Source organism: Ursus arctos, unplaced genomic scaffold, assembly GCF_023065955.2.
Source record: "Ursus arctos isolate Adak ecotype North America unplaced genomic scaffold, UrsArc2.0 scaffold_18, whole genome shotgun sequence".
Lineage (NCBI taxonomy): Eukaryota > Metazoa > Chordata > Mammalia > Carnivora > Ursidae > Ursus > Ursus arctos.
In genome coordinates, this window is record NW_026622852.1 from 53,301,822 (window position 1) to 53,319,765 (window position 17,944).

The following is a 17,944-nucleotide window of genomic DNA, read 5'->3' on the forward strand; positions in this document are numbered from 1 at the left end:
GTCAAGTTCGCCATGCATCTCCCCGTCCTATGGGGGGGGGGCACGCTAAAGCAGCCCTGCCCCTGAGCTTCCTTTGAGCACAGGCCTACCTTGTCCCTCCCCCGCAGCTGCGCCCAGCTCAAAGGTAGTGGTCCACGTTCAGTCTCTCTCTGTGGTCTCCTATTCATTCAAGGCCAGGCACACAGTGGGTCCCCTAAGCCAGAGTCCTTCTGCCACCACCCCCAAGTCCTCGTCCTTCAGGTCTCTCTCTTCATAGCCCCAACCCCAAGGGGAGAATGGTGAGAAAATTCCCTAAGGACTCATTCATCACCCACAATGGCTGGTGAAGTGACCATTCTTTCCCCAAAGAGGCAACTCTCTCCTTGTTAGGGCCACATGGAGACGAGGACATGCCCGAATGTCCTGGACTCCCAGAGTAGATGAGGATCACACATCCATAGTAGAACTGCCAGTGGGAAGTTCTGCAGGCTCAGATAAGCTCTTCAGTTTGGTTTCGGCAAAAGTCCACTCTCTTTACCCTGACCTACAAGGTCCTGTACAGTCGGAACTCCTACCTTTCTCTTAATCACCTTCTACCTATCCTGGTCACCCTTCTGACCCCCAATCACATTGAGCTCATCCCTACCTCAGGACCTTTGCACTTGCTCTCTCCTCTACCTGGACTGCTCTACTCACATAGCCAGCTCCCTCCTGTCATTCAGCTCAAATGTCACCTCTTCAGAAAGGCCCTCGCCAACCACTCTATGTGGCACTGCATGCCCATCCCTCTAAGTCACCAGTCACACTCTGAAATCATCCTGTGTACTAACGGGTCCATCCACCCACTAGACTCTCAGCTACACATGGGGGCTGAGTCAGGCCAGTCACATTCTCTGGCATTTCCAGCACTCGCAACACCCAGCACACACTAGATGCTAGATGATGTCTGTGGAATGACCAAGTTAGAACCAGGAATCCTGGGCCCCATGAGATCTTGGATGTCACGTCCCTCTCCGGCCTTAAGCTCTGGCTCAGCCCATTGCCAGAGACCCAAGGTAGGTGAGGGGCTGAGCCCTCCTTATCTGTGAGTGCAGGACTCTCAGGCTCTGACTCGTCCTGCCAGATCCAGACCCTGGGGAAACGTAGGGCCAAGCCCCGTTTCCTGCTGCGTAGCCCTCCCGCTCTGAACTTCCCCCCACCACACACCTCCTGAGTGATGACCTTACCGCCTCTATGTGTCAACTTCCTGCTGGGCCAAAACAAGAAATTCTCCGTGACTTGTGCCATTTCACGAGGTTGAATAATCATCCAAGGTCACCCAGACAGCTCGGGGTGAGGTCAATTGTATACATATTCCAGGAGCCCACTCTCCAGTGCTGTGGCATTAACTTTCCCTGACCTCTCCCTCCCTACCCGCCATTTTGCTTTATTTTCTCTGAAGGCTAATGGACTGGCAATGTTTGGTATTAGCTGAATGGCTCTCCCAAGGTCCGGTTCCAGGGCTGGGGGTCAGCTCTTGGCCCACAACGTCCCCTACCACCACACTGTCCCTCCCACCCTGAACTCTGACCGCAGTGAAATGTTACTTTCTCTTAAGTGTCAGGCTCTCTCTCACCTCAGACTTTTGCTGTGCCCTTGGCCTGGGACCCTCCCAGGGCTGCATCTGACTCTTCTGGTCTCAGTTGAGATGGTTGAGCCCCACCTCCATCAAATTATTAGGTGGAGGCCCCTTCCCTCAGCACAATGGCCCCATGCCCCTTCATGAGGCTGTGTCATACCAGGCTGCTTTTGTCACCATCTCTCCCCAGGCCGTGAGCTCTGTGAAGGTAGAATCTGCGAATCTTGCTCCACCCCCAGGTCCCCATCACCCAGTAGAGGGCCTGTCAGGTGCTCAATAAATATTTAATGAGTTAACAAAGTCCGTTTTCATCTTCCAATTGTACAGATTAGGCCACTGGGGCACAGAGAGGTTTAGCACCTTGCCCTGGTCACACACAGCCAGGCCCCAGAGCAGCTCTAGAGGAAAGGCCCACTTGCGTATGGTTGGATTGGACCAGGGTCAGAGGCCAGGCTGGAGTTTCCTGGAGGAAGGAGAAGGAATGATCAGGGGCTATGCATGCACTGTGCTTCTTTGCTCCCGGTAATTTCCGAGCAGCCATACCCTCGGGTCTGACCACCAGCCCCTACCCCCATTCCGCAGATAAGAAAAGTGACTCCAGGGGAGGGAAGAGCTTACTCAAGATTAATGGTGGGCCTCCAAATAGTGTCTTCCAGAGATGCAGGCCCCCCCATTGCCCCCCACCTTCTCCCACCTGCCTCCCTTGAGGAGCAGGAGCAAGAGGGACCACCTCAAAAGGAGACCAATGGGCAGGGGGTAAAGAGGCCTGGGTTCTTGGGCTGGCCTTTCCACTTACCCATGGGTAAGCCCCTTAAAGTCTCTGGGCCTCAGTTTCCCCATCTGGACAACAAAGCGCTTGGCTGGAGCCTTCAGCCTCCCCCCATCCCCAGTGCACAGGGCCGAGGGAGATGGTGGGTAAGAATACAGGCTCCTGAGTCCAAAAGGCATAGTCGAGTCCTGGTTCCAGCGTTTATTGCTGAATGATCTTGCGCAGTCCCTTCACCCCCTGAGCCTCCATTTCATGTCTGTAAAAAGAGAATAATAGCTTTTTTTTTTTTTTTTTTAGGATTAAATGAGCTAACGTAGGAGAGTCCCTGGCACAAGGCCTAACGCGGCATCACCACCCAATGAGGCTGTGTTGTCAAGGTATTAGTTGGGGAATGCTGCCCTCTGGAGGCCAAAGGGAGGAACGGCAGGCGAGGGGAGCCCAAGCCGCCGCCGGGGCCAGGCTAGAACCCTGGTGCCCGGCGTGCGCGCCCATTGTCCAGATGCGGAGCGCGGCGGGCGCGGGTCACGCGGTGTGTGCCTCCACCCACTGGCAGAGGCGACGGGCGTAGCGAGCGGGGCTGACGGTGGAGAAGGTCCGGCGCGGGTAGCGCAGCGTCTTCCATAGGTGCTCCAGCCGCTTGCGGAGCCCGTAGACCGTGGCGAGATCCACGAGGCCCAGGAAATAGCGTTGCTCCGGCCCATCGAGGATGTGTAAGGCGTTGGGGGAGTCGGGCAGCAGCCGGCGGTTCTGGGATGCCGGCTCCTCGGGGCTCTGTACCCCTCGCACAGACCTGGCGGCCAACAGGAGGGTGAGGCTACCGCCTCCTCCAGGGGGCCCCAGCCCAGGGATTCCCGCAAGCGTAACCACGGGGCGCCCGGGCAGCTTCTGCGCTGACCCTGCTCTTCCTCCGCTCATTCCCACAACTCCTGTGTGCCAGGCCTGTGACGTCAGATAAACTGGGAGGCCGAGTAAAGTGTAGATGACGGTCTAGAGCTGCACTGTCCATTACGTAGCCACTAGCCACACGTGGCCATTGAGCATTTAAATGGGGCCAGTCCCAACTGAGATGCGCTGTAAGTGTAAAATACATACTGAATTTCCAAGACAGTATGAGAAAAAGAGTGTAAAACACCTCACAAACGTTTATATTGATTAGTTGATGAAATGATAAAAATCTGGGGTGCATTGAGTAACAAATATATTATTAAAATTATTTTTACCTGTTTCTGTTTACTTTTCTAAAGAGGCTAAATTTTCTAAAGAAAATTTAAAACTACATGTGTGACTCGCATTACATTCCTTTCTTTTTAAAATTTTATTTCTTTATTTGAGAGAGAGAGAGTGCACAGAGGAAAGGGAGAAGCAGACTCCCCACAGAGCAGGGAGACTGCCTGGGGCGGGGGGGGGGGGGCTCGATTCCAGGACCCCAAGATCGTGACCCCAGCCCCAGCCGAAGGCAGCTGCTTAATCAGCTGAGCCACCCAGGCGCCCTCGCATTACATTTCTATTGGGTGGTGCTGGTCCAGAGCATTTGGGTCACACAGACTCTGGCTCCGTCCTTATCTGCCACATCACTGTGGCCAAGTCTGGTTTTGGGGTGTTTCCTAAACTTCTGTTTGGGGTCATCCAACCCTGGAGGTTTTCAGGGTGGCAGAGCTGAAACTGTGTGAACAACGTCCAACCCCAGTTTATAGATAGTGCGTGCGTGGGTGGTGGTGGGGTGCCTTCTAAATGTATTCCAAATCCGAAGATGTCTTTGGCTGGGCCCCAGTCCCAGCCAGAAGCAGGTTCAATTCCCTAATTTTGTCCTCCAGGAGGTGGAGGGGAGTTGGGGAAGTGTCGCTGAAAGAAATTAGCCAAATGAGAGACAAGCCCTCCCTAGACATCGACCAATCAGAACCCAGGGGTCTGGGTGCCTGGGCAAAACACCGAAACCCTTTGGGGGAGGTGCTGGGGGTTGGGGAGGAGGGAGGAGAGGGTTTGTTCTGAACGAGGGGCTGGGAACTGGTAGGGGTGGGGCTGGGGCCGGGGCCGTGGCCATTTACTAGCCAGCATATTTCAATATGACAACAACCATTAGATGCAAAGTAGGGTTTACTGGCTGCATGACAATTGTAATCTAAGCACCAGCTGGAGATAGAAGGGGCAAGGGAGAAGCTGACCAAGCTTGGGTGGGCAGACCTTGGGGGCGGGGAGCGTCTGTGTCCCAGGGCAGGAATTCCACCCTCTGGGCAGGATGTGTCCAGCCAATTTGTGGGGAGCCGATAACCTGGATTCTGCCGCAGCCTCACCCACCTCCAGAAGGTGGGCTGGGGGCTGGATGAGAGGATGTCACTTTGTACTTTTTCACCTACTAGATGATTGGACCTCTTTCCTTAATGGGCTTTCCTCAACCCCGACGTAATCCTGCTCAGCCTGGGAGGACTGAAATCCCAGTAACTAACCAAGTATTAATATGAGTCCTCAGAAGTCATTCTACTACCTCACTTCCCCCCTCTGAGCCTCAGTTTTCACATCTCTAAACTAGGAACGAGCCCACCTTAATGACCTTCGGTCGGCATGCAAAGAGCGACAGTTACTTCTACAAAACCAAATGGCGAGGGTGCCAATGGTGATGACCTCAGGGTCCTAGAAGTGGAACGACTGGTTCAAATGTCAAAAGCCTCCTGTGCCTGGGGGGCTCAGTCGGTTAAGCAGTTGACTTCGGTTCAGGTCATGATCTCAGGGTCCTGGGATGGAGCCCCATGTCAGGCTCCACACTCAGCGGGGAGTCTGCTTCTCCCTCTCCTCTGTCCCTCCCCCTGCTTGTGCTCATTCTCTCTCAAATAAATAAATAAAACCTTCTATTTTATTAATAAAGGGCAAGCACTCTTTCTAAAGTAAAAATTAAATAGGTCTGAAAACTGCTTTGAGACCTTCAGTGGCTCCACATACCCTTCAGGAAAATGGGCAGATTCGTCACATCAGCACTGAAGCCCTTGTCCAGCTGGGTCTCCCCTGCTCAGTCCTGTGCTGCGGTCCACACATGCCCACCAATCCCGCCACCCAAGCTTCTCCAGCCCTCCACCCTCCACACACACACACACACACACATACACACATGCACGCATGGACACACGAACAGCACACTTTCCAGTCTCCGAGCCTTGGTCTGTGCTGACCCCCGCCTCATCATCCATCTTTCTCATGCTCTCATCACCTCATTCTTGCCCTTGCCCCCGCGGGGGGCCCACCTGACTGTGCGGAAGATGAGGCTGTTGCCCGGGCCCCGCTCGTCCTCATGGAGAAGCTGGAAGGCCATCAGGAGGCTGTAATCGAGCACGTTGAGCTCCCGGAGGAAGGCGGTGTCCAGTTCCATCTGGTGGAGCAGCCAGCTCCGCTGGGGCCCTGCCAGAGCATCAGTGCCCCCACCTGAGTGCTCCTCGTGTGTCAGGCAAGGCGCTGAGGGCTCCACACATATCTGCCCCAAGAGGGCGGGTGTCATTAACTGTTCCATTTCACAGACGAGGACACTCATCTGTAATTTGGCCTGGTCACCTAGCTAGTAGGTCGTGGAGCCAGAATTTGAACCCTGTTCTGCCTGACTCTAGAATCCGGGCTCTGAATGACTCAGGCAGAGGGCAGGGCCAGGGACACCCTTATAATTTCACCCCTGAATGGAGGAAGAGCAGGCACGGACTGCCTCCATGGCTCACCCAGGTCGATGGTCTTGCCTTGAAAGTTGAGGTCCTTCAGCACCAGGACAAGGGGGCTACCCTCAGGGGCTGGCTCCACCCATCGGCTCACCTCACAGCCCTTTATGTCGTACCTGTGAGTGAAAGGGGGCGACAGAATTCAGCTTTATACAGACTGACACTCACGGGGAACCAAGAAACAAGAGCTTCCACTGGGTGGATGTTCGAATCCTCCCCACAAGCCACTCCATTACTGTCCCCGTGTCAGAGCTGAAGAAAGAGGCTCAGAGACTTTCTTTGACTTGCCCAAGACCACACAGTAAGTAAAGGGCAGAGTCGGGATTTGAACTTGGGCCTTTGGAAGTCCAGTTCGGGCTTTATCCCTGCCTGTGCCTGCCTCTCGGCACTTTGTCATCCCTGGAAGTGTCCCTGACACGGGCGTCCAAGCCTAGACAGCAGCACCAGAAGGGCTTGAGGGAAGTCCTCGGCCCCGGGGGGGGGGGGGGGGAGCACTCATGGGGAGCTTGCAGGCAGAGTCACGGTTAGGAGGCAGAGAGGGCCGTGTGCAATAAGAGGCTGGGTTTGAATCCCTGCTCCTCACACAGTAGCGGTGTGGCCCTTCCCCTCCTCAGCTTCTCATCTATAAAATGGGGGTGATAACCACACGTACCCCTCAGAGTCGTTCTGGGAATAAAGAAGGCAATGAATGCAAAGACGACCCAGCGCCCAGTGCATCCTGAGTGCTCAGGGGACGCTGGTCGTGCCTATCCCTGTCTCCGATCCATTGGGAGATCTTGGGGATGTCCCTCCCTTCTCCTCCCCGAGCCCCAGTTTCGCATCTATCTAGTGAGTATGGGTGCTTCGGGTGGTACATCCCGCGTGGGGCCGGGGCCCTGGGAGGCGACTCACCTCTCAGAGATGCGGCCGGCGGGATAGAAGACGCTTAGCATGATGATGAAGAATTCCTGGGGACGGGGGTAGGGAGTGAGGGAGGACAGGATCTCACCCTCCAGCCGCCCCCTCTGGCCCGGCCCCCTCGCCTCGGCCTCACCCACCTTCTTTCCCCGAGCCACCCGCAGACTGTGCACTCCTGGAAGGGGAGAGGGCGCCAGGTGAGGGGCCCCCAACTCGACAACCCCTGGTCCCTCCCGCCCTTGGCCCAGCTCCAGGCCACGCCTCCTCCTCGAGGTCCACTGCCTCCCGAGCCCGCCCCTCCCGGCCGCGGCCCCAGACCTCTGCCTCTGCTTGGCTGGACGTCCCGACTGGACCCGCCTCTAGGCAGCCCCGGAGAGGGGCGGTCCTCAGGCGTGACCCCACCCATATGCCCGCCCCCTCCGGGAGGCCCCGCCCCAAAGCTCGGCCCGCGCCCGCCGAGCCCGCCTTTCCGCTCCGCCGACGTCCAGGACACGCCCCCCACGGAACGCTGCCCGCAGCCGGAGCCGCCGGCCCAGGCTCGGGCTCAGGTCTCCTACGCCCCCCATCCTGGAAGCCGCCCCACTCCCTAGCGCCCTCCCCTGCTCGCTCTCGGTCTTCTTCACTCCTCCCCGCCCCCTTCCCCCGCCCCGCAGTCCCCGGTCCCCGGCCGGTCGTACCCAGCAAACGCGCAAGGAGCGAGTGCGGATACCGCTGCAGATGCTGCACATAGCGGGGCAGGTGGGCGAGCAGCGCCCGCACCTCCCGACGCCGCTGGGTCTTCAGGAAGAAGCGTTGGTCGTGGCTGGGGGTTGGAGGGAGAGGTCACCGGTCAGGCGGGGCTGGAGCGGCCCGCATCGGGCCCTCTGCCCGAGTGTGGATCTGTCTGTCCTGTTCTCGAGGCCTCCCCACCCCCGCCCCGGTCACCTCCCGCCCTCACTCTCCTCCATCTGACCTCTACCTGGCCCTGACCCTCCCTGACCTAGCCGTTCTGTTTCTTTTCCACCCCCCCACCCCCTCCACCCAGGGACACCACTCCCACCCCTTCCCCACCCCTGCTGCCAGCTCACGACAGGAAGAAGCTGGCTTTGCTCTTGGAGGTGCTGAGGAACTGCAGGTAGGGGCCACCTGGGCCGAGCGCCGCCTGATAGTCCTCCTCGGCCAGGCCTAGGGAGTGGCGCAGCCAGGCGAAGGCCGGGCCAGCCAGGGTGCCCAGCTCGAAGCCCTGCAGGGGAGGAAGAGCAGCCCCAGGAGTGTCCACGGGAGACCCAGGTGTGTGCAGTAGGCCCTAGCATGGGAGGGTCAGGGTAACCACACCCTTCCTGCAAAGCCCTGAGGCAAGCCAGCACTCCCACTGCACTGATGGGGAAACTGAGGAAGACAGAGAAGGAAGACCAGTACACACCCCTCCCATGCAGCAGTCTTGGGCTTCCTACCTCGTGAACCTGGGTCAGGACCTCGGAGAAATCCTCCTCAGTGGGTGGTCCCTACAGGAAGGGGTGGAGGGGCTCAGTCAAGTCTTAGCCCCACACTGCCAGCTCCAGCATCCCCAAGAGCCCTGCACCTGGCCTCACCCTCTTCCGTCAATGGGATTGCTCCAGCAAACAGAGACCAGAACTCAGAGCCTCGGCCGTTCACCCAGAAGCACATGTTGGCCAAGTGAAGCCAGATGCCATCCCAGTGAAAGGGGATGGCCTTAAAGCCAAGGGACCTCCCTGCCTCAGTGTAAGAAGGGCAGGATCAGAGAAGGCTTCCTGGGGGAGGTGGCCTCTAAGCTGAAATCTGAAAGGTGGTGGAAAGGAGGAGCATGGTGCTTATAGCAGGGGGAACAGCATCGGTGGTCACTGAAAGGGCAGGAGGGCTCAAGTGGATGGACTGATTAAGGGAGGCATGGAGTGTGAATGCAGCTGGACAGTTGGCCCTTGGGCTTGAGCCAGCAGGATCCGGAGGCCATGCTGAGTACTGGGGAGCCATGGAAGATTGTCAGCAGGTGATGAGATTTAGAAGACTGCCCCCCTTCCCCGGCTCCTACACTCTTCTTGGACCTCTAGGTCCCTGTGCCAGGACTTGGCCTGTGGGATGTGGTCACACTGTGCACACGTGTGCACACACACAAACAACACACATGCTTGCCCTGGCCTGTCCAGCTGCTGAGCTTGCAGTTGGGCGACCCTTTCTGCTGAGCCAGCCTGGCCCCAGCCTGAGCTCTGGGGAGGATGGGCCAGGCTGGTGGAGTGGGGGTGGGGTCCTTTCTCAGCCATACACCCTAGCAGAGCCAGGAGGGCATCAGGGACCAAGGACTACAATCCCCCCCACACCCATTATACAGATGGGGGCGCTGAGGCCCGAAGAAGCAGAGGCCCATTTAGAGTGGCACACCACCACCTGGGTCAAGGGGTTCCTCACGTCCCCAGTACACACTGGGCTTTGCGGCTTCCTGGCCTCAGCCCCCACCCCAGCGTGTCCCTCCCTGCACCAAGCCCCTGATTTCCTCCTTTTATAGCCCTCTCTGATCCCCGCCCCTGCAGTATTAGCAGGACCTGGCATCCGCGCGGTCTAGCCCTCGGTACCGAGGAGGTACATGGCACTGATGGGCCACTCACTGTGGGTGGGTGGTCCATGGAGACCTGGGTGGCAGCCCACAGCCCTGCCTGCATCATGCATGTCAGCTGGTGCAGCTCATGTCCCGGGCCAATCTCAAACAGGCCAAGGCGAGCCTGCTTGTCTCGGAGACGCCAGAGGAGGCCACGGCGGCCCGAGGTCGAGGTGGCTGCTCTGCATCCAGCCTCTGGGGAGGGGGCCAGGACCTGGTGGCAGGAGGCACAAGAAGCAGTGAGCACATGGAAGCACCCCAGAGGGGAAAGACCTGGGTTGGGGTCCCAGCTCCAGGACTTGTGAGCCCCCCTGTTATTGCTCTCTGCCTCAGTTTCCTTGGTTGTAAAACAGCGATAACGCTGGTACCCACCTCGCTGGGTGTTGTGATGGGCCACACAGTGTCCGGCATGCAGTCAACACCCAGAATAGAATGATGGTTATTATTATCAGTAGGTAGAGAATGCTTTCCGCAGCCAAACCTGTCTCTCACCAGCTGTATGATCTTAGGTAAGTCACCTAACCTTTCTGCGTCTCGTTTTCTCATCTGTAAAATGACAACTATAATAACTCCTTTGTGGCAGTTTGAGCTCCAGGCACAGGAACACTTGAGAGTAGGAGCTGTGACGCCAGGGACTCGGTCACCTATTCCACTCCCTATTCTACTCGTCTATGCGGAGTTCCTCCAGGCCGAGCGGAGGGTCAGCACGAAGCTGAGCTCACAGCAGCTGACCCATTAGTAGTGGGCACCCACCATGTGCCCAGCACTGGCCGAGAGCTTGACTTGCTAACAGCCCTGTGGAGGAGGAGCTTTTTCCCGATGAGAAAACGGAGGGAGTTCTCTGGGGACACCCGCCAGACCTCCCCCTCCATACCTGCGGCCCCGTGTGGGGCGTGTCCTGGTCCCCGCCCAGTGCCGGACCCCTCCAGGGCTTGGATGGGGGTGTGTCCGCGGTGCACAGGGAGCGGAGGACTGGGCCCTGTCCCCCAACACTTCCCTCTCCTGTCCTCTCTTGGGTCCGCACCTACCTCGCGGGGCCCCGGGCTCGGTGCGGCCATCGCCCCCGCAGCAGCTTCCCGGGCTCCGGCCGCGTCCCCGCCGCCGCGCTGCAGGAGCCGGTCCCCTCCCCTGCTTCTGGACCGACCAATAGCGCGGCGCCGCTCACGGCTGCACCCAATCCGCGCGGGAGGCGCCGGCGATCGCCTGCGGGTCCCGCCCCCGGGGCTGCAGCATCCTTCAGACCCCGGTCCAGGCCGGGGCGGGGCCGCTGCGTGTTGCTCAGGGTCGCCAGGAGGGAAGACCCCCCCGCCCAAGTTCGTCTCCTCAAGGGGGCTCGGGTCTCGGGGCCGTTTGGGGAGGCGGGAAACCTAAATCCAAATCCCGCCCACCCACTCGGGCGTGAAATTCCCACCGACTGTCCCTCGGGAGAGGAAACTAAGGTCCAGAGAGAAAAGTGAGTACCTCCAGGTCACACAGGAAGTCCGGGGCATGCATTCATTCAAGGCCTATTTTGATCACTCACTATGGGCAGGAGCAGCGCTAGGCCCTGGGGATTCAGCGGTGAGTGGAGGGAGGAACACAGCTGCCAGCGTGATCTTTTAAAAGCATAAATCGGATGATGTCACTCTCCTGCTTAAAGCCTCCAGTGGCTTCCCTCGGCACTGGAACAGAATCCATACCCCTCGCTATGGCCCCAGGCCCCTGTCAAACCACTCTGCCTACACCCACCAGACAGCCACGTGGGCTCCCCTGCTGGTCCTTAGGCATAAAATTCTTTCACACCTGGGCTTTTGAAGGTGCCATTCCCGCTGCTTGAAATCCTTTCCCCTAGGCTCTCCTTTGCCCTATTCCTTCTTGTCACCTCCCCCAATTCTAAGTGTCCCCTCATTCTCATTTTTTTTTAGATTTTTATTTATTTGACAGAGAGAGAAAGAGAGCACAAGCAGGGTGAGTGGCAGAGACAGAGGGAGAAGCAGGCACCCCACCAAGCAGGGAACCTGACATGGGGCTCAGTCCCAGGACCCTGGGTATCATGACCTGAGCTGAAAGCAGATGCTTAACTGACTGAGCCACCCAGGCACCCCAGTGTCCCCTCATTCTTGATCACATCACCTTGTTTTATTTTCTTCATCACGCTTAACACTGTCAGAAATTGTCTTGTTCATTTATTTATTGTCTCTCCCCTCTAGGCTGGAAACACCAGGAGGGCAGGAACCATGCTGGGCTCCTCTCTTGGCTCAGTGCCCGGCACAAACCAGTGTTTTGTAAGTATATGCTGAACCATGTGAGTAGGACGTGCAAAGGGCCTCAGTGACTCCCCGGAAATGAAAGGCCAGGGTAGCTGGAGTGAGGAGAAGTGAACAAGCATTCAGGTTCTCTTAGGCCATGGTAGGGAGAGGGGTGGGAACCCAGACAAGCATTATGTGTATGAGAAAGATGCTCAGATGTTCTTAAAAGGCCATGGTTGTCATGTATAGTCACATTGGAGGGGCCAGAGTGGGGGGCGGTGAGGAATCTTGGTGACTTAGGGCAGAGGATGGTATCTTTGGGCAGAGGAAGGTGACTGGTGGGGGAGGGGAGAGTTGACAGGATTTGGGGTCATGGGACGGGGGCTAGGAGGAGGAAGCCAAGGTCAGTGATGTCTGCCAGGCTTCTGGCTTGGGTTAGGGGCACAGGATGATGCCAGTCATGGAAGCGGGGGAAGGGAAGTTGGGGAGAGGGAGTCTGAGAATTCAGATCATGACGGGATGAATTTGAGGTGCTACTCTGACATCTGATGGCAGTTACCTGGTGCGTGGGCAATACGTCGGGGCTCAGGAGGTGAGCCTGGGTAAGGACAAGTGTGGGGTGAGAAGGCTTGTGACCAAGTCCCGAGGAGTCCACCGTCTCATGGCGGAAGTGAAGCGTGGGAGACCCAAGGTATGAGAATCCTCATGGACACCGAGAGCATCCGAGGTGCTTCCGGGGCATGTCACAGAACAACGTGGGGTCGCCGGTGGTCTGAGTGGGTACAGCCCTCCGGGAGTGATGCCGAGCACAGTGAAGGTCAGGAACGGCAGGCAGCGGGTGTGGACACCCTTTTGGGAATTTGGCCATTTATGGGACAGGGGGAGAGACCTGGAGGGAATTACCGGCTTGATGGAGGGTCTTTTAAGTGGGGGCTTGAGGCATGCTCATGAAACACCAGGAGAGGGAGAGGCTGTCCCATGACAGGAGGGACCGTCAGAGACAGGATATTCCTGCTTTAGGAGGGGGACAGGATGGGACAGGTGAGGGCAGGGCAGGTGTGCCTGCAGTTGGCCTCTGTTCTCGGATGAGGGAGACGTCTCTGCTGACTGCAGTGAACGTCACCCAAGGTGTGACAGAGGCTTGAACTAGGTACTGCAGACGGGAGACCCAGCTGCGAGGGGCGGAGGGTGTGGTGGGATTGCTGGGGACACAGACCGGGGCCGGGGCCAGATCGGTCTGCCTGACCAGAGCCCGGCTCTGGCTCCCCTAGCTCTCACTGCTCAGAGCCGTGCTAGGTTGGGCTGCTGGGTACAAGAGATGGGCGATGGACTTGGGCTTTTGGGGGACTGGCCCGAGGCTCCCTAAAATACTAGTGCACATTAGCTGGGCTGGCGCAGGGGAGGCAGAGGAGAGGCTGCCGTGGCGTGTGGCGCGTGGCTGTGCCTTGGCCAACTCCCCGTCCGTGAGCTGCACCAGGCTGGAGCCACGTCTGTTTCAGTCCCCACTTCATCCTGGCTCCAGCACGGGGACAATCTGGGAGGCACCTGAGGCACCCTCCCTGCCCGAACCGGAGTCTCCTGAGCTGAGGCCAGCCCCTCTCCAGCCCCCGAGCAGCCCGGCTCGCCCGGTCAGGGACGGCACAGGGACAAACACATCAAGTGCGTTTATTGTTCCACTCTCCCCAACAGGCCAACGCTAGCGCTGGGGGGCTGGGCCTCTATGAGAAGCAGTTGGTCTGGGGGCCCACTGTGGCCACCCTAATGTGCCCTGAGGCCTGGTGGTAACCCCAGGGCCTGTCAGTCCTCCCCTTAGGCTTCCTAGGTCCAGAAGTCCTTGTGGGGCCTGGGGCTATGTCAGACCTGGGAAAGCTGCCTCCGAGGAGGAGCAGGACATGGGGGGAAAGGTCGCATGATGCCTCAGAACCTACCAAGGCCGACATCAGCAGGTGACAGGAGGGAAACTGCAACAAGAGGAGAGAACCCAGGGGAAAAGGTGACAGGGAGTCTGAAGGTGAGGTGGGGACGACCAGCATCTTTCAGGTCCTGAGTCACAAAGGGGTGGGGGGGAAGCTTCCGGGTAATCCTCCCTCCTGGCTTCTGGAAGGTTGAGCAAGGAACGAGCAGGCCTGTGTGGTAGGTCCTGCACAGCTCCAACCCACGGGGATGTCTGCAGGGCGGCCAGGCTGGAGGGGGCTGCAGGGCCTGGATGGGTCCTATGCACCCCCACCTTCGGAGGGAAGGCAGAGGAAGGTCTGGCAGCCTCAGCCCCGCTGGGCCTTCACTGAGCCTTTTTGGTCACCTTCTGGTTCTTCAGCATCACGTAGGTGATGAACACTCCTGGAATACACAGACCAGAAAGGCCAAGTAAGAGCTGGGCTAGGGCTGCTGGGAGGCCAAAGCAGTGCACAGCGTGGTGGAGCGACCCACGCACGGGGCCAAGCACCTGCCCAACTACCCTGCAGGCCAGCGTCAGCTCCCTGGTCATTCAGCAAGCCACACATGCGCCCCTGTGTGTTCCACAAACACCAGCAGAGTGCCTGCACAGGCAAATGGCCACGCTTAGTGTTGTAGATTCCACAGGGCACAAGACCCACTCAGTTATCCACCGACCCACCCAGTCGACCACCTGCCCACCCACCCACCCACCCGCCTACTCACATCCACCACCCACCCCACCACCCCAGCCATCCAGGTGACTCATCCAAAACACTGTCCTGGGTACCAACTCGGTGCCACAGCCTGTGCCAGGAGCTGAGGACACAATAATAATGATGAAGATACAGTCCCCGCCCCAAGGAAGCCCGCACATGAACACTGGGAGAAGGAGAGGGGCAGGATCACGAGCCAGTGGGTGACGAGGAGGTGAAAAGTGACCGAGGTGTGAGCAGAGTGTTGATGGTGGTGGCAGAAGGAGCAGGAAAAAGGGAGACACTCCATCAGGGCCATCCCATTTAGGACCAACGAGCCTGAGGCATGGGGAAGACCAGAAGGGCTACAGACTGGCAGCCTGGAAGGATGAACAGGAAAACCCCGGGGGACGGGGTAAGTTGGGGGCCAGGGGCCTCAAGCAGGTGTACAGCAAGTGGTAAAGTGTGGAAGCATGTTCACGGATGGGAGAGGGTTGAAGGCATTCCCAGACACGCTGCTCAGCGTGGAGGGAGTGATGACTTACCCACAAACAGGAGCAGCAGGAGGCCAGCGGCCAGGGGGATGGCGACAGCATAGGCTCGGGGCAAGAAGTACTTGTGGATGACATGCTGGCTGTCGATGAACGGCTGGTATCGAGGACAGAGCTCTGGTGAGTGCTCCTTGCCTTGCCCAGCCCCTCAAGGCCAAACACCACCCTTCCTCCATCTCAGGGGCTAACTCCAGTCAAAGCACTGGGACAGCACATGCTTTGTCTAAGATGATGGTATCTGGGGTGTTCAGGTTTGTTTCCTTCATTCCCTTACTGAATAGTTGTTCACTGCACACTTGCGTGATGCCTGCCCTAAGGCGGTGCTGGGGACCCGGGGATGAACAAAAGACGTGGGACTTGCCCTAAGGCACTCAGAGCCCTACAGGGGCAAAGGTACAGGCGGAATCCTCAAGTGGGCTCCAAGGTCTTCTTTACTAACAGTTTCCTCCAAAGTTCTGCAAGTTTGTGCCCTCCAAACACGCTGCACTTCTTAAGCAGTAACCCCCAAATTTTCCCAAGAGAAAAAAAAAAAAAATCCTAAAAGCCCTCACAAAATCTACGGGCACTCATCATGCCCGTGAGCCAGCAGGATAACCTAGAAGGACTAGAACTCCAATCAAAGGCAAAAGCGAATCAGTAACGGGCTTTACAGTGTAGCCTTAAGAGCCCGACCCTTCTTCCTGAGCTTTAGCGTCCTCATCTATAAACTGGGACACCTCTGGCATCGTCCTCATAGTGCTGTTCTGGAGATTTCAGGAGATAGGAAAAGCACCGAGCACGGTGCCTGGTACCTAGCAGCTGCTTAAATGCTGCTAGGGGTCAGCTTCAAGACCCAGGGGTGAAGGTGAGCCGAGGGCGGGGGAAGCACACATACCAAGAGAATCACCCAGGCGGTGTAGTAGGTGAAGATGACCAGGCTAACGGCGACGAGGCCGAGTCCCACCACCTGGTCTGTCCCCGTGGCCTGGAGGAAAGAAGGGCTCAACTGACGAAGGAACTCCCCATTCAGGTGCACTACTGGCCGGGTGGCGTCGCGGCCTGATTCCGCTCTTAGCTTCCCATTCACTCAACAGACGCACACGGGCCTGACCAGGTATCACTTTCTAGGCTCGGAGAGTGCCGGGCCGCGGCGCTCTCATTCGTACAATGGGCCCGCGGGACAGCAATCCGGGCTGCGAGTGCCTAAGCCCCGGCTCTCGGGCAGACCCCACCCCCAGACGCCCCCCACCCCGCCCCCAGCACTCGGCCCAGAGCTCACCATCTCCCCCGCGCTCCCTCACCCGAGCCGCAAGCCACCTCTAGATCCGGATCCGGGCCCTTCAGGCCCTGGGCCGCAGGGCACGCCGGGAGTCGTAGTCTTCAGGCGGGCCCGGGCTACGTGTCCCTAGACAGGAGGGCGCCACCTCCCTCTTTGCATGCCGGGAAATGTAGTTTCCAAGGGTATTGTGGGTCACTCTGTTCCCCAACTCTCCTTAGGGAATGGAATCCAATGGGGGACCCAGACTTGCCGTCAGTCTTGCCGAACTCGCCCCAGAAGCAAAAGTCCATCTCTAAAATATCCCAGGATCCCAAAGCCAGAGCGGGATGCCGTGGGAGGTCAGAGGTCCCAGGTTTCCTATGGGGAAAATGACGCTCAGAGAGGGGCGAAGACTTGCAGATCACAATTCGAGTCAGTGGTGAAGCGGAGAACGGAACCTGGGGGCCCTACTTCCTAGTACCGAGGCCCCAACTTGTCTGTCGAGAGGGGTGCAGAGTGTTGCCCCACCTGGAGTGGGAGAAGGAGGGGGTGGCCCAGGTCCCCAGGGATGCGCGGATTTCCCACTGGCTGTGGGGGGAGCGCCCCCTTACTATCGCCTGGCTTCCTAGGCGACCCTTCCTAGGTGTCCTCTCTTCCCTGCAGGGATGAGGTCAGGGTGACCCTCCCTTTCCTCACCATCTGCCTTTTGGGCTCTGGGTGTCGCTGCAGCCCAGGCAGCAGCACAGACGGATCGGCCGACCGGCCCCCTCCTGCAGGTCCCTCCCCAGTCTGGAACACTGTCTTCCCACAGCTTGCCGGGCTGGCTGCTCCTCACCCATCAGGTCTCACTGGGATGCCACAATCCACAGCCGGGCAGGGGCTCCCTCCTCCGGGCTCCACAGCCCCCAGTGTGCCCCACGGTAACGCTTGTCATTGTTTTAGCGCATTTCCTTGCTGATCTGGCCTGTGAGCTCCGTGGGGATAGGGTCTGTGGTCTTGGCTGTATCCCTAGTGCCCAGAATGGCGAGTGGTGGAGGGGTGGACACACTTGCAGAGATGCTTCTGAACCAGGCATGGTTTGCTCCTGCTGGCAGCAGGTCTCTTTGGGTCACCTGAGCCCGTCTCTGCGGGGACTGCACTCTTCAAAGCTGATAGGAACAATTCTTGGCCTACAGCCTAATGCCTTTTCTCTCCATCTCAGGACTTTGGGCTCAGCCAGGGGGCAACATCCCCTCCCCAGGTGTGTCGTGCAGAAGAGGGGAAGACTCAAAATCAGCCTCCAGGGTTTAAAGGGGCCATGAGTGGGTGTCGGCCCTAAGAAGGGGCACAGACAATGCCAAGCTGCAGCAGGGAGGACGCCTGGTGGTCTGGTCCCTTCTGGCCGGTCCACAGCCACTGAGGGCTCCTATTACTTCTGAGCTAATTAAAGGCCAGGCTGACTTGCCTTTCTCAAAGAGCTTGGCTAAGTTGCTGGATCCCCTGTAACTTGAGAGTGTTGGGGGGCAGGAAATGAAGGGCTTAGGCCTGCAGACAGTGGTGGTCTGGGACTTGACAGAAGTTGGGAACTCACTCAGCACCTCTTGTGTCAGACTGTACAGCCTCTCGTCTTTCAACCACAGACCCATTTACAGCTGAGGAAACTGAGGCCCAGACAGTGATCTGTCTCAGGCTGACTGCTGGGAAGGTGCGGTGGTTAGAACTTGCACTGAGACCAGAGCTCCTACTTAACTGGGTGCGAGAGTGGCAAGAAATTGCC

At 58.2% G+C, this 17,944-nt stretch overlaps 2 protein-coding genes across 3 annotated transcripts; both read right to left on the reverse strand.

Annotated features, from left to right (window-relative positions):
- Positions 1 to 1,872: 1,872 nt before the first annotated feature.
- PIP5KL1 (phosphatidylinositol-4-phosphate 5-kinase like 1) lies at positions 1,873 to 10,603 on the reverse strand. The gene is made up of 11 exons (XM_044389618.3): positions 10,574 to 10,603; positions 9,556 to 9,759; positions 8,389 to 8,439; positions 8,023 to 8,177; positions 7,633 to 7,757; positions 7,096 to 7,130; positions 6,950 to 7,005; positions 6,062 to 6,174; positions 5,600 to 5,753; positions 2,394 to 3,156; positions 1,873 to 2,060 (listed from the first exon to the last, which is right to left on the reverse strand). Exons 1-10 carry the CDS (start codon positions 10,601 to 10,603, stop codon positions 2,889 to 2,891), a joined length of 1,191 nt encoding a protein of 396 aa, XP_044245553.1. The 3' UTR covers positions 1,873 to 2,060; positions 2,394 to 2,888.
- Positions 10,604 to 13,422: 2,819 nt separating this feature from the next.
- Positions 13,423 to 16,297, reverse strand: DPM2 (dolichyl-phosphate mannosyltransferase subunit 2, regulatory). Of its 2 annotated transcripts, XM_044389632.3 has the most exons (5): positions 16,210 to 16,297; positions 15,826 to 15,915; positions 14,946 to 15,048; positions 14,500 to 14,524; positions 13,423 to 14,110 (listed from the first exon to the last, which is right to left on the reverse strand). In XM_044389632.3, the coding sequence occupies exons 1-5, from the start codon at positions 16,210 to 16,212 to the stop codon at positions 14,035 to 14,037; spliced, it is 297 nt and encodes a 98-aa protein (XP_044245567.1). In that variant the 5' UTR covers positions 16,213 to 16,297; the 3' UTR covers positions 13,423 to 14,034. The 2 variants fall into 2 exon arrangements, with proteins under 2 accessions (XP_044245567.1, XP_026369831.1); XM_026514046.4 differs by lacking the exon at positions 14,500 to 14,524.
- Positions 16,298 to 17,944: the final 1,647 nt, after the last annotated feature.